The 15459-nt window shown below is 55.7% G+C and overlaps 1 protein-coding gene across 1 annotated transcript in view; it reads left to right on the top strand.

Annotated features, from left to right (window-relative positions):
* The first annotated feature begins 6950 nt into the window (after positions 1-6950).
* Positions 6951-15459, top strand: part of LOC144235796 (BPI fold-containing family B member 3-like) — a 15805-nt gene continuing 7296 nt past the window's right edge. Inside the window, exons 1-8 of the mRNA XM_077769399.1 lie at positions 6951-7062; positions 7781-7937; positions 9394-9498; positions 9937-10077; positions 11514-11577; positions 13568-13628; positions 14347-14438; positions 14556-14735. Coding sequence (XP_077625525.1) covers positions 6951-7062; positions 7781-7937; positions 9394-9498; positions 9937-10077; positions 11514-11577; positions 13568-13628; positions 14347-14438; positions 14556-14735 — 912 coding nt within the window. The remainder of the gene's footprint in view (positions 7063-7780; positions 7938-9393; positions 9499-9936; positions 10078-11513; positions 11578-13567; positions 13629-14346; positions 14439-14555; positions 14736-15459) is intronic.

Below are 15459 nucleotides of genomic sequence, written 5' to 3'. Positions count from 1 at the left end.
CTCGTTTCGACGGCACAATAGCCCTACAAGGGAAAGGCGACCGTTGCCATCCCCACTTTACAGATGAGGAAGTTGAGGCATAGGGCAGGTCCCTTTACCGGGTCACGCGGTTTAGCAAATGGCAAAATTCTTCTCAGCCCATCTCGGCCACTTGCCCCAAATCTTATTGTGAGGGTGGCCCTGATGACAGGGAGCCTGCGGAAGCCCAGTGTGTTTCCAGGAGCTCTCCTGTGTCACCCCCCGCCCCGATCCTCACAATTGAGGGAGGTGAGGACTGTACCCATTTCACAGATGAGGAGACAGGCTCAGAGAAGTAGAACTCCTGGCCCAGTGCCACCTGGCAAGTCAAAGGACAGGGCTGGAATTGGAATGTGGGCCCTTGAGCCTGTCTGTCTGGGTGCAGATCCTGGCTCTGCCTCCTCGCGGCTCTGTGCCCTGGCACACCTCTCTGTTTTCTCACCTGTCAGATGGGAATGATGACGGTACCAACTTCTGCAGCACTGTCGTGAGGATTAAATGAATCAAATGATGAAAAATTCTTGTTAGCAGAGTGCTTAGCACACAGTAAGCGCTCAATATGTGTTAGCCACAGATGAGTTTTGAGGCCTAAAGAGATGTGAACAGGTGTGTCTGGTCAGCATCAGGGAAGGGATGCTAATTGTGCAAAACCAAGCGCCAGCTGGTATGTTTTCAAGCCCCTGTCAGTGTATGAACAGCTAACGGATGGGGGCAGTTTGAGGCGCGTGTGCAGATGGGAGGGTCCTTTTGTAGAGGTTTGTGTGTGAAAAGACCTCTGGTGTCCTGTCTGCCCATGCCGGTGTGTCTGCGTGTTCCTGTGGATGGAGTCTGGGCCAGGGGCATTTCCACGTCTCACAGACATCTTTGTGGGAGGATCGGCTCCCAATATTTGTCATATCTGCCCCATCACCTCCCCCAGGATTGGCACTGATCCTGGGCTCTAAACCGACTCCCCTTAATAGTGAATGTTGTACACCTTCAATTTACACAAGGTTATAGGTCAGGTATATTTCAATTACAAATAAAGAAGTAAACGGGCACCTGGGCGGCTCAGTTGATTAAGTGTCCAACTCCATTTCGACTCAGGTCATGATCTCACAGTTCGTGAGATCAAGCCCTATGTCCGGCTCCGTGCTGACAGCACAGAGCTGCTTGGGATTCTCTCTCTCTCCCTCTCTTTCTGCCTCTCCCCTGTTCGTGCTTGCTCTTAAAAATAAATAAACAAAAAATAAATAAACAATAAATAAATAAACAAACATTTTCTAAAAAAGATAAGTAAATGTATGCTTATACATAACAAAGTGAACAATACATTTTAACATAAGTGTATTCTACCTGGGCCCTCAAATTCCATGTCATTTGCTAGAATGTAAAANTGGTGTTGTCAGAGTTCTGGTCAGGAGGCCAGCACTCCTGGGGCCTGTGGGGCCCTGCAGTCTGCCCTGTCCCATCCTGGCCCAGACCCATGCCACAGAGGAGGGAGCAGGAGGGGAGGGGAGGGGAGGGGAGGGAGGAGGGAGGGCCCTGCCTTGCCCAGGCGAGATGCCAGGGCTGTCTCCTTGTCCCCTGCTGCAGGTCTAATCCCCATTCCCCCAGCGTGGGGACAATGGCAGCATTGAGGTGGGCCTGGCAGACACAGAGGGCTGTGTGATCCAGGGGTGGCTGCTACCGTGCCCTGGGTGTGCCAGGGACGCCCCCTCCACTCCCCCAGTCCCGCCCTTGGATGTGCATACTGTACACTCACGGCCGCCTGAGCCACGCTGCCATCTTCTGCAGGCCCGTGCTCAGACGGAGAAATCAAGGCACAAATCTGTGAGAGTCGGGGGACCTGGGCTCTCACCTTGCTGTGACCAGGGGCACATTCTGTGGCCTTGGGCAAACCGCAGCTCCTCTCAGGACCTCAGTCTTCCCATCTGGGAAATGAGAGAGGGGTCGGACGCTCTGACCTCTAATCGGATTTCAACATTCTGAGCGGTCGATGACGCTGGCAAGGGGAGCCTTGTGCTGTGACCCCCCCCGCCCCGGGAGGGTAATGGTGGAGGTTCTCTGCCCATGGGCACGGCTCCTCTTCCAAGACTCTCCCAGCCCTGGATGGGGAAGAAGCTCAGAGGGGTGAAGTGACGGGCCCAAGGGCACACGCGCGTGCGGAGGGGATGTGAACCTTGTCTGCCCGCGTGTGAGTCTCCTTCTTCCTCCATCATGCCACACTCAGCAGCAGGATGCATCATCCTCCTTTAAAGAAACCGAGGTCCAGAGAAGGTGTGTGATTGGCTCAAAGTCACAGAGCGAGAAGGAAGCAGGTCTTTGATTCAGGATTCAGGGTTATTTTTTAATTTCTTTAACATTTATTTATTTTTGAGAGACAGAGAGAGACAGAATGCAAGTAAGGGAGGGTCAGAGAGAGAGAGAGACAGAATCCAAAGCAGGCTGAGCTGTCAGCACAGAGCCCGATGCAGGGCTTGAACCCATGAATCGTGAGATCATGACCTGAGCCAAAGTCAGATGCTTAACCGACTGAGCCACCCAGGTGCCCCTGGAGTCTTCTTTGGGGTGGCATCTGGAAGGGATTAGGGAGCATAAGGCAGGCCAGACACGAAGTAGCATTTTCCTCCCTTCCCAGGGGCCAGGCTGAACAGTGGTTACAATGGAGAGTGTTAGAGTCAGTCAGCTGGGCTGGACTCCTGTGTGACTCCCGTGTGACTCCTTGGTCTGGAGGCTTCCCTCGGGGAGCGTGGCTCCCTGAGTATTAGACAGGGAGGTAATGATAATGCCGAGCCCATGGGTCATGGGGTAACTTGATGCACACAGCAAGTGCTACGTCCTGGCTCTGCCTCCTCGTCTGGCAAACAAGTGTCTGACAAACACAGAGACACCCTGTCCCCAGAGGATGTGGAGCCCAGTGGCCCTCCCAGGCGGCCGGTGCATGGGGGACACTGGCAGACCCACTCTGGGGATCCCCGGCCGCGTCTGGGGAAGCTCACTTGCGTGCACACTGCTGTGGCCCTGCGATCCCACTCCCGGCTGGTGACCTAAGAAAGATGAGAAACGAAACCACACATTCACAAAGACTTGACGAGAATGTTCCAAGCAGCTTCACTCATAATCGCCAGCACCCAGGAAACCAAGGCGCCCCTGGACGGGAGGGCGGATGAGCACACTGTGGTGCTCACTGAATGGAGTAGCGCTGGGCAGAGAAGAGCCCATCACAGCACCGCACGACGTGACTGGATTTCAAAGCCACGGAACGTGAAGGATGCCACGCACACAACATAGTTCCCATGTGTGATTCCATCCTCGCGGCCCTCAGGGGCGCACTGAGCTCATCCCTTGTGTTGGAAGTCAGGGTCGTGGTTATCCTCAACAGGCAATGACTTGGAGGGGATTCCAGGAGCTTCTGGAGTACTCAGTTTGTAGACATTCATCAAGCTCGAACTTAGGATCTGAGGCCTTCTCTGTAAGGGCTTTATAACTGAATTAAAAGTTGATTTTTTAAATTAAAAAAAATTTTAATGCTTATTTATTTCTGAGAGGGGTAAGGGGCAGAGAAAGAGAGAGACACAGAATCTGAAGCAGGCTCCAGGCTCTTAGCTGTCAGCACAGAGCCCGACATGGGGCTTGAACTCACGAGTCGTGAGATCATCACCTGAGCTGAAACCAAAAGTCAGAAGCTTAACCGACTGAGCCACCCAGGCGCCCCAAAAGTTGATTTTTAAAAAGCAATGAGATTGAGTGACCTGGCTCAGCGTCTGAAGTCACCAGGATGAACACTGTATGGGCAGAGGTTCCGAGGTTATGGGGTGAATGAGGCAAATATCAACACTCCCTCACATCTCACCAGGCAGCGGCTCAGAGCCCCGTGCAGGAGACAGACCCACAACACCCAGAAACAGGGCAACAGTCCTACATGTCACAGACTCTGACAGAGGGAATCTTGGGGGGGCTGTGGGATCACAGCCAGCTTGGGGGTCAGGAAGGCTTCCTGGAGGAGGAGCCGCCTGAGCCAGTACCTGCCCAAGAATAGCACACAAAAGCCAAAGTCCCTACGTCCATAGAGTAACCTGTAGGGCCCCATCATGTCCTCGGCCACACGCTCCCCACTGCCCTTCAACCACACGGGCCTCCCTGGTGTTCCTGGAACACATTATCTCAGCCCTTGGTTCTTGCCTTCTCTGTGCCTGGTGGGCTCTTCCCAGGGCAACCCTGGCCCACCTCTCGCTCCTGCTCCGGTATGAGGCCTCCTCTGACCACCATATTGAAAATTGGACCCCACCCCTGCTGTATTTTTGTCATTACCTCTGACTTGCTGTATCGTGGTTTATGTTTCCTCCAGGGCTGCACTGTCCCATAGGACGACAATAGCCCTATAAGACAACCGTGCACTTGAATGCGGTGAGTCTACATTTGGTGTGCTGTCGGCAGATTTTGCAGACATACTATGAGAAAAAGATTACGAATCATCTCACATCAATAATTTTATACTGATTAATGTTAAATGATAATATTTTGGATCTATTGGATTAAATAAACCGTACAATGAAAATTAATGGACTTGTTTGTTTTGACTTTTTAAAAAGTGTGAGGGCGCCCAGGTGGCTCCGTCGGTTGAGTGCCGGACGTCAGCTCAGGTCATGATCTCGAGGTTCGTGAGTTCGAGCCTCGCATCGGTCTCGCTGCTGAATCCTCAGTGCAGAGCTCTCTTTGAATCCTCAGTCTCCTTCTCTCTCTGCCCCTCCCCACCTCCCCACTCATACTCACTCTCTCAAAAATGAATACACAATTATTTTAAACAATGTGGCTACTAGAACATTTAAAATTGCATTGTATTCTAGTGGTCATGTCCAGGGGTGGGGATTCTTTTCTTCCGTTTATGGCTGTGTCCCCGGCACCCTACAAACAGTAGTTACTCCACAAATGCCTGCTGAAGAATCAATGAATGAATGGATGAGTCAATAGATGGATGGATGGATGATGGGTGAATGAATGAATGAATGAATGCATTTCTCGCCACCATCATTGGCACCAGCCTCAGGAAGTGGGGAGAGTGCCTGTTCCGGAGCCTAGGGGACAAGGGGCCTTGGGCGGTGGGGGTGGAGCTGGTCCCCCTCCCCCAAGTTGGCCCAGAGTTCCTCTCTCCAGCCCCATGGCCTTCTCCGTGCCCGGCGGAGGGTCTCCCTTTCTTCTCTCCCAGGCCTTAGCTGGAGCAGGTGGGAGGCGGGCCTTGGGGTGGCCCTTGGGGAACGTTGGAGGGAGACTCCACAGGCTGGCGGAATGCCCCACCCTGCCCCCCACCCCCAGNGGGCACTAACCCCAACCCCCACCCGCTCCCCCTTCTCTCCCCCCAGAAGGAAGGCTTAGTTCAGGCCCTCAGGAAAAACCGCAATTTGCTTCTGACATGACACATTGACGGATTTCTGGCGACCGTGCCCCTTTTGTGTCCCCAGAGCTGGTGTGGGCATATAAGGGCCGCGCCCAGGCCCAAGAGGGCGGAGGAGCCGGCAAGAGGCTGGGAGCCCCCACCCACCCTTGTGGAGCGGCCGGTGTGGGTAAGACAGCCTGCAGCACCCTAGCCTCATCCGAATGCCCCCCCATTACCCTGTGGCTATCCTGCTGTCCCATCTGGATAACGGGCACAGAAAGAACTCACCTAGGCTACCTGGAGGGTGGCGGGAGAGAAAGCCCATTTGCAGATGGGAAAATTGGGGCCCAGACAGGGGCAAAGGCACGGATGGTGGGCTGTCCTGTGGACAGGGCTCGAGGGCTGCGCATTTTTCTCTAAGCCGCGGAAACCAGCTGGTTCCCCGCTGTGGGACTATTTCCTTCTGCAAGGGACCCCAAGGTTGCAGGGAGTCACTCTGGGACGAGTCTTGGAGACAGAAGACAGACATGCTGAGATGGCTACCGCTGCACGCGGCACCCACGCGTACCTTTGCGCGGATGAGGACAGGCGCCCTCTCTGGGCAGACACTTCCTGTGCCAGGGCAAACGGTGGGCTAGTGAAGTGCACCTCGATTTCCATCCCCTCTTGCCCCTCAGCGAACACCCATCGGGCACACATCATGCCTGGAAGCCCGAGACACAGTCTCTGCCCTCAGGGAGCTTGTTTAGTTGCAAACAAGGACACAAACACATAATGTATGATTGTAAATCGTGATGACACCTTAAAATAAATATGCTGAGTGACGTTTGGTGGCAAACAGGCTTCTTTAGACAAGGTAAAGGAGGGAGGCCTTTCCAAACTGGCAACATTTATTCAGAACCTGGGATGAGGAGTCAGTCATGTGAAGAACCAGGGGAAGAGCCTTCCTAATAGAAAGGACAGTATGTGCAAAGGCCCTGAGGTGGAAAGGGGCTTGGCATGTTTATGACCAAGAAGGTCAAAAAGGCAGTCAGGGACCTAGTGGGTAACAACAGGAAGCCTGCGTTGTATTCCAAGGGCAGCGGGGAGGGGGGTTTAAGCAGAGATTACGTGAGGGGTTAGATGGGTATGTGACCACATTAGCAGTCACTCCTTAAAGACAAGTGCCAGGCTGTGAAACTAGTAAGTTAGCTCTGCTCTCACCTTCCATCCCATTCCTTCCAACATGGAAGGATAGAGGCCGGGGAGGAGGAGAGAAATGGGGCATGTTAATGGGGGTGTCCCCAATCAGCCACACCTTCTGAAATGGCCTCATGAGCCACTGGGAAAGCAGGTCCAGGAAACAAAGCTCCCATCCTGCTGTCCTGGAAAGGAAGGCCCCTCTGTCACTCTCCCTCGAAGGCCCGGCAGATCCATGTTCACCGGGGACGCAGAGGGCTGGGACGTGAGCCACTGCTTTCCCGGGAGTGAGGCTGGATGAAGCCGGTCAGGCGGGGGGAGGGCCTCAGGCCGGTGACGGGGCACGAGCAGTGCCTCAGAGCTGCTGCTTCTGCCCCCGATAGGTGTGCCATTGAGGATGTTGGCCGTGTGGTCTTTGCTCCTCCTCTGGGGTCTGGCGACTCCGTGCCACGGGCTACTTGAGACGGTGGGCACGCTCGCTCGGATCGACAAGGATGAGCTTGGCAAAGGTGAGCCCGAGGCGGGCAGTCTGTGAGGGCTCCAGCTGCAGTGTAGAAATCTGCACGGATATGCCGAGAGCGGCTGCTTTGAGAAAGTGCCGAAAACGGGCTGGTTTCTCATCTGCTCGGAGAGCGCGGGGGCCAGAGGTTTGCTTGCGGGCGCCCAGGGGTGATCAGTTCACCCTCTCCTGAGAGGAGGGCTGCATGAGACGGGCTTTGGCCCTGTGGGGGCCCTGTGTCTGCCTCTGGGATGGGGCCAGGTGGGATGGAGGAGGTGGGGAGGAGGAGGCGGGCTGGCCCAGCGTCTCTGCCCCGTGTTTCCAGAGTGGGGACTCAACCACCCTGGAGCATTGGGTGCTCTGGGGCCCAGCGGCCCAGGGTGACAGTCTCAGGAGTAGAGTAGAGCAGTCGTGAATAGGAAATGCTTCAGGGAATCAACCCAGCCCGCCCCAGCCTTTCTCCTAATCCGCAGAGCCAGGCCAGGGGTGCCCAGGGAGAGCAGGGGTCACCTCCTCCAGCTTGGCCAAGGCCTGGTGGCTATGTGCTCCCGCCTTTGCTCCTGCCCTTTGTTTTGGTGCTACAAGGTGGCCCAGAGTCAAGGAGCTCTAGTCATACTATCGGTCCCAAACCCGATTTGCTGGATGACTTTGGGCAAGTCTCTGCCCTTCTCTGGGCCCTACTTCTCCCTTCGGTAAAATGAACCTTCCTCTGTCGACCCTCCCTGCAGCCATCCAGAACTCGCTGGTTGGAGGGCCCATTCTGCAGAACGTGCTGGGGACAGTCACATCTGTGAACCAGGGCCTCCTGGGCTCCGGAGGACTGCTGGGAGGAGGCGGCCTGCTGAGCTATGGAGGGATTTTTGGCGTTGTGGAAGAGCTTTCTGGGTGAGTCCTCACACTGTGGCCTCTCAACTGCCCGCATACTATGCGCCCTACAGGAAGGCTGGTCTTTTTTTTTTTTTTTTTTTTGCTTTGCTTCAGGGAAAAGAGGATAAATTGTCTTCAATTTGTTGGCAGGCACTGGGGGTGATGTGGGGAGCCCTGCATAGAGACTCCTCGGGCCTGAGTCAGAAAATAATGAGTGTACTGTGTATCAGGGAACACGGGAATGGCAGCGAGTCCCTGTGGTTGAGGGCTCCAGTTCTGGGGCTGACTTCAGTGACTTACTGTGTGACCTAGGGCAAGTTGCCGAGTGTCTCTGGGCTAATCGAGGTGTCTGCACGGCTCCCTCCCACGCCTCCTTTGGGCGTTTACCAGAGCCCTGCTCTGGCTAGCCCCTCCTTCTCCCCTCCCCTGCCTTCAAGTTCTCCAGAAGACTATCACTCCCCTGGTGTCCCTGGTTTGTTTCTTGCCTCCCTGCTAGGCTGTAAACCCCAGGAGGGTAGGGCTTGCTCATTGCCACATCCCCATTTCATTAATTGTGTTTGATACATAATAGATGTTCAAAAATATTTTTGAATGAATGGGCAAAATCACTTAATAGCTAATATTTATAACTTAACGACCACCTGGCCAGGGTCTTCTGTGTCACCAGCACATGCTGGACACTGTAAATTGATTAGTCCATGGAATCCAGATGTAGACCATTATCAATGGCCTTTAGCAGGCGGATTGAGGCCCGCAGCAGTGAAGGGACCTGCCCAAGCTCTCCCAGCCAGAGGGTGGTGGGTGGGGGTGGGGGTGTTTAATAACGGGCCCTGCAGCCTGCCCCAGGTGGGTGGGAACCATTCCATGGTCGTTGGCGAATCAGGGGAAGGTCAATCTGGAGAGCCAGAGGAGTTACTTAGCTGACAGTGGATGCAGAGTGGAAGGAAAGTCAAAGGAAAGGTGTTCTAGACAGAAGGAGCAGCCTGGGCAGAGGCCCAGAAGACAGAGGAAGCAACCAACTGTGAGGAGCTGAGTTCAAGAAGCCACCTGATTTTATGTGCCTGAGCCTGGAGACAGGAGTAGGGAGACAACGGTCCCAGTCAGAGACTGAACTGGGACTGAGGCCGTGGGGCCGGGTGGGGAGCACACTTTAATTCACGGAGCCTCTAGTGAAGAGGACGACATTACATCTATTGAACACACGCTGTACCAGCTTCAACATCCCCATCAACTCACTTGTCTTTGCAACATTTGAGGTGAGTGCTAGTATTGCCCCACTTTACAGATGAAGAAACTGAGGCCCAGAGAGGTGAAGTAATTGGGCACACAGTTGGATTTATGGGTTACAGATGGGATGTGGGACACACCCACAGAGGGTCTAGGCACCACGTGGTCTGAGATGGTCCAGGCACTAAGGAACTGACACTGGTTCGTGTCTGGGAGTGAGTGGCCCTCCCCTTGACTCCTGTCGCAGGCTGAAGATTGAGGAGCTCACGCTGCCAAAGGTGTCGCTGAAGCTGCTGCCTGGGTTTGGGGTGCAGCTGAGCCTGCACACCAAGGTGGGCCTGCATGGCTCGGGGTGAGTGCGCCCCTGGGAACCTCTCCCCAACTGCCCCCCACCCAGCCCATTGCTGCACGGGGGACCCCTGCTCTGTTGTAGGGGTCTCACCCCCATCTCACTGACACCCCTCCCCCCGTTTCCTCCCACCCTACTATCTCTCCAAGGGACTCCCACCATACTGGTCCCTTCCTGGATCTCACCCCATTACCCCTCCCCTGGACCTCCATCACACTGCCCCCCCATCTGCGACTTCCATCTCACTCTCCCTGGAGACCCCTGCCCCGTGGCGAAGGGCTCACTCGAGGAGGTGGGAGAAGAGGATGTAGGAACATGCAAAACGGGACCGGGAGGCAGTGAGTGACAGGACTAGCCCACAGCCCTGGGGGGCGTGGCCGAGGCGGGGCCTGGCGGGGGGGCCCCGCAGCTGGCCACGCCCCCAGCACCCGGTCTCTGCAGGCCCCTGGGGGGCCTCCTGCAGCTGGCCGCGGAGGTGAACGTGTCGTCGCGGGTGGCGCTGGGCGTGAGCTCTCGGGGCACGCCCACGCTGGTCCTCAAGCGCTGCAGCACGCTCCTGGGCCACATCAGCCTGCTCTCGGGGTGAGTGGGTGGCTTCCGCCTGGATGTGGGGATGGGGGGGTTCTCTCGCGAGCGCACACTGGAGCAGCTCCTGGGTCTCTGGCTGGGAGGATCCCGAACTCACCCAGCTTCCTGTCGGTTCATCCTGCTTCGCGGACCCACAGGCTGAGACCCACCACGGACAGGGAGTACGGCCCAGCCCCTAGCTGGCATCACCCACTCCTGGGCACCCCCCTTCTCCACCCCAGCCACCCTTGCCCGAGATGCTGTCGTCCCCTCTCCCAAATAGAGCAGACCCTGGCGATCTCAGTTCCCCAACTCAGCACACCAGAGACCCAGCTCTGCCCCTGACTTGCTGTGTGACCCCAGAGGAGCCCCCTCCTCTGGGCCCATCTGTATAACGAGGACCTAAATTTGATGGTCCAGAAGGCTCTGGCACTTTTACATCCCCCTCTTTCCCCAACTGATCAGGACACAGTGGCCCTCCCTACACCTGTGTTGAACTTTCATTCTTATGAGACAACTGAGGCCCAAAGAGGGCAAGAGACCTGTCAAAGGTCTGACATGGATTGTGGCAAGGATGGGCATGGGCTGGTCTCTGGACTCCTACCCAAGGCATTTCCCCAGGGCTCTGCACCCACCCCCACCCCCAGGGCACCTACCCTTCCTCTGCCTCATGCTTTGCGCCTCCCCATGAGTTTCTACATTCCAGGCAGACTCCCACACTCCCAGCCTATCTTCATCGCATGGCTCTGAGCGGTGAGGGGTAATCAGACAGCTCTGTGTTAGCTCCTAGGAATAGGGGAACCAGGCTTGCCTGTGTCTCCGGAAGGGTTTCCAGGTGGGGGCTCTGGGCTCTGTAAATCCCAATGGCTCCGTCCTGCTTCTCTGGGCTATGGGCGGGGGTGCTTGGAGGAAGTAGAGCCTGGATGGTGTTGGCGAGCTGTGGTTGTGGTTCTGTGATCGCCACCCCTGCTCTCTAGACCCCCTGGTATCCACACAGACCCGACCCTCCCTCCATGCATCCTTTTATTCATCTGGTCATTCATTCATTTGACAAAGACTCATTCATTCACTCAACAGATATTTATTGAGCCCCCACTCTAAGCCAGCTACTGTTCTTGACCCACATGTCACTTGTCAATAAATGTTGCAGGTAACAGGCATTTATGGAGCGCAGACTGTATACCAGACATGAATACATTTCCCACTAAATCTCAGCAGTGACAATTCTTTAATGTGGGCAGTGTATGGGTGGCGCAACTGAAGTCATCCCCCTGATGTCCCTGGCGAGGCAGAGCCAGGATTTAAACCAGGTCTGCAAAGCGTGAGCCACACACATACACCCCCACCCCCACCAGGAGAGGAGACAGGAGATATCCAGGCCCCCCTTGTCATCCCAAGTTGGTGCTGCCCCTGTGTGGTGGCCACACCCTCACACTTCTCTCTCTGCCCAGGCTACTGCCCGCACCGCTCTTTGGGGTCGTGGAGCAGACACTGTTCAAGGTGCTGCCGGGATTGGTGAGTGTGTGGGGGCCACGGGCCACGCATGCCCCTCCCCATGACCGTGCCTCTCCTTCTCCGGCGTTGAGTAAATCTGGGCGCCAGGCAGGATTAGGCCGTTCCTCCCTTCCACGCCCACTCATTAATCCTATCCTGGCCTGCCCAAGAGTGTCCCAGGTGCTGCCAGCCAGTCTGCAGGCGGCCGGGCATGGTCCGTCCCCAGGCTTCCGGACCCTGACTCTACAGCTCTCGAGGGCCTGAGTCCCCTGCTCCCAAATCCAAGTCCCTTTCTTGACCCCTGCTGTCTTTGCCTCCTGCATTATTGTTGGTTTTATACTTTTCTTTATTTTTTAAAAGTTTATTTATTTATTTTGAGAGAAAGAAAGAGAAAGCAGGAGAGGGGCAGAGGGAGAGGGAGAGAGAATCCCAAGCAGGTTCCACACTGTCAGTGCAGAGCCTAACGGGGGCCTTGATCCCACAAACTGTGAGATCATGACCTGACCCGAAATCAAGAGCTGGATACTTAACTGACTGAGCCACCCCGGCGCCCCTATAGTTTTCTTTAAACCAACTTTGAATTAAACTTGAGTCACTCAGTTTTAAGCTGAATTAAAGCTGAGCTCTGGGCTCGGCAAACATAGTCGGGAAACTGCATTCACATATATCGATACATCGGAAGTTAAGCGTGTTATAATTAAGCTGCTCCAGGGTGCGTGTGCATGCCTGCCTCAGCTGTCCTGGTTTCCTCTAGGGACATGAGCCATACCTTGGGCTGTCCAAAGCTCCCTTTCACTGAGGCCAGTGAGGGGACAGTCTTGCTGGGGCCACACAGCCAGCAAAGGACAGCCAGACCTCCTCACCAGGCCCTCTCCAGTGAGTCCTTGTGAAGAATAGCTGTGGGAGCCTGTGGTTGGCAAAACTGCCCTGGGCTTGAAGAAGCCAATCGGAAACAAAGTTCAGCGGGGAGAAGGGACGCTCCCAGCAGCAAGGACCCTGACCCAGGCCCATTTCAGGTGGATTTCAGCAAGGGGGAGTGGGTGTGTTTAAATCGCTGCCCCTAACTGGGGTCTCCAGAACAACCACCTGCAAGGTAGGATTTGCGTAGCTCTAAGAGATTTTAAAAACAAGAGTCAGTTACTAGCATTTAGAGACTGGGGGTTACTCGTAACAATCCAATTTCTGGCTTCTCTGGTGCAGCCGCCCACAGGGCCACACAGTACCTCCTCGCTGCAGGTGACACATGCTGGCGCCCAGCAGGGAGTGCCTCCCGCCCAGCACAGCCCCTCTGGTCTCCTCCTCCCATTTCTGTGCCGTGCCTGACCACAGAAGCCGTGGAGTTGGGGGCCCTGAGTGTAATGAAAAGGCAGCCCTCTCCTGTCTCTCTGTGACCTTGGGCTGGTCACCTTTCTTCTCCCATCCCAGCTTTAGAATGAAGGGGGACTGGCTCACTCTGGGGTTCCCGCTCCAGTGGACTCAGATTCTGTGACTTCCAGACGTGGGGTTCTGGAAGCCAGACCACTGTCTGTGTGTCCTCAGAGCCCAGTGAACACGCAGTGGTGTCGTGTCTGCAGCGGACACCCCGGGGCCCAGGCCTGACTCTCGGGCGGCCCCTCCTCAGTCTGAATGCCAGGTTGTCCAGTGCCCACCTGGACAGCCGGAGGGGCCCGAGACCTCAGAGGGGGCAGCCACCTCTGCTCCACGGGGAGGGCTGGGTCCCCCCACCCAGCTGGCCTCTGAACAGGGCCTCCCCTGCTCCTCCGGCGTCCTTCAGGTTTTCTGAGGGGGCCCACATAACGGGCCCTCTGCACCACCCCCTCCACCCTCAAACACTCCAGCCTCCAGCCCCGCCCTCGCCTCCCGCCTGTGTGTCCCCCAGTCTGTCTGCATGCCCTACTTGCCTTGGTCCCCAGGACCACAGAGCAAATCATTTAGAGAAAATGTAGCTGTCCCCTGCACTGGGCTGGGGCCATTCCTATTTTCCTGTAACACCTGTCTCTTCCGGACACAGCTGTGCCCCATGGTGGACAGCGTGCTGGGCGTGGTGAACGAGCTCCTGGGGACCGCGCTGAGTAAGCCGGGGCCCAACCCCCTCCTCCTTGCCCCTTCTCCCACCCTCCCTCCTGTTACCCCCGGGGGTGGGGGTACCAAGGGAAGCGGGAAGGGGCAGAATTCTGGGACCTTTCACTCCCTCCGCAGATGGATGAGGTCTGATGGTGGGACTCTGGGCGGAAGCCAGTTCGCAGGGCCTGGAGGCTCCGAGCCATCTGGTATCTCCCTGCCGGAGGCTGCCGGCCAGTGGCCCAGAACCGATGGTGTGTCTGGCCCCCTCTGAAGCACGAGGCAGATATTATTATCTGGACGGACAAAGTGACTGAGGCCCAGAACTTACGTCAGGAGCCCAAAGTCCCACAGCCTCAGTGGTCCTCAGTCTCCCTGACCCTTATGGAGACATGGATGCCTTTGAAAAATATCAAAAGGCATACGCAGGATAAGGACAGAAAATTAAGGGCACCTATGTCTCTATATGTGGCATTATGTGACTGAGGCAGGACAATGTTGTAGTTCGTGGCACTAGCTCTGGAAAACAGAAGCCCTCACTTTGCCACTCTGCGGCTTGTGTGACCTTGCGCTGGTGACTTCCTCTGCCTGAGCCTCAGTTTCCTGATCTATAAAATGGGGCTGACCATAGTGTTCAAGTGGATGCCTAGTGGAAGGCCAGGCACTCAATCAATTATTACTGGGGCCTGGGCTCATGGCATCTGTCTCCCTCCTCCCCTCCCCTTGCAGGCCTGGTGCCCATTGGGGCTCTTGGGTCCGTGGAATTTACTCTGGCCACGCTGCCTCTTATCTCTAACCAGTACATAGAGCTGGATATCAACGTGAGTGCCCGCCAGGGCCTGCCCACAGCTGGGGGTGTGGTGGGGTGCTGGCCGAGGCTGTAGGGGGCGCTGTCTCCAAGTGAGGGCGGACGGGCCTCTCTGTCTCCTCCTGTACAGCCCATCGTGAAAAGCATAGCTGGTGACGTCATCGACTTCCCCAAGCCCCCGAAACCCATCAAGGTGCCCCCCAAGGAGGACCACACATCCCAGGTGGTAGTGCCTCTGTACCTGTTCAACACTGTGTTTGGGCTCCTGCAGACCAACGGGGCCCTTGACATAGACATCACCCCCGAGCTGGTGAGTGTGGCGCCCTGTCCCACCATGGCTTCACAGTGCTAGTGACGAGAGTGACAAGCGAGTCATGTCATCACTGGTTAGCCTCAACTAGCCCCTCCTCTGTATTTGGAGAGGGTTGGACAGTTTATAGCATGCCTGTGCTCACTCTTGTCCTTGTGCCAGACATCACTAATCGATAATGGGTCTCTACGTGGCTGCATCTGAATGGGACCTCTGAATCCTTCTCAACATGGCACTCCAGGAAGTGACCTTTGATTGGTCAGATCTGGCATATGAAATGTAGCTAGTTTTCCATCCCTGTATCATATGAGTCCTTCTGGAGTCAGAGCCCAATTTTATACTAACGTGTGAATGACTAACACTTCCACTGCTTTCTCAAGAGCAGATTTGACTTGGAGAGAAGAAAATTAGGGATGGACTGTACCAAAAGTCACTTGGACATTTGTTCTAAGGCCTCTCAGACCTCTCTACTTCCATTCTGGCCCTTCTCATACCCTCACAGACATCTGGAAGGCCCAACCCCCAGGAGGCCCACCCAGAGGCATTTTTTTGGTCTCACCCCTTCCAAAGGCAGTGAGTCTGAGCCACCTGGGGCCCCTGCCTGCAGCTTAGGCCGAAGGGAGCAAGGGTTGATCACTCACTTCCTGCAGTGGGGGTCCAGAGAGTGCTCTCAAGGCCTATGGGAGGTGGGAATAGCCCTGAACTGAGAGGCAGGTGTCTGCTA

The sequence above is a fragment of the Crocuta crocuta genome, unplaced genomic scaffold (assembly GCF_008692635.1).
Source record: "Crocuta crocuta isolate KB4526 unplaced genomic scaffold, BGI_CrCroc_1.0 scaffold445, whole genome shotgun sequence".
Taxonomy (NCBI): domain Eukaryota; kingdom Metazoa; phylum Chordata; class Mammalia; order Carnivora; family Hyaenidae; genus Crocuta; species Crocuta crocuta.
Note: the sequence above shows the minus strand (reverse complement) of the source record. Positions and strands in the feature narration are given on the sequence as shown.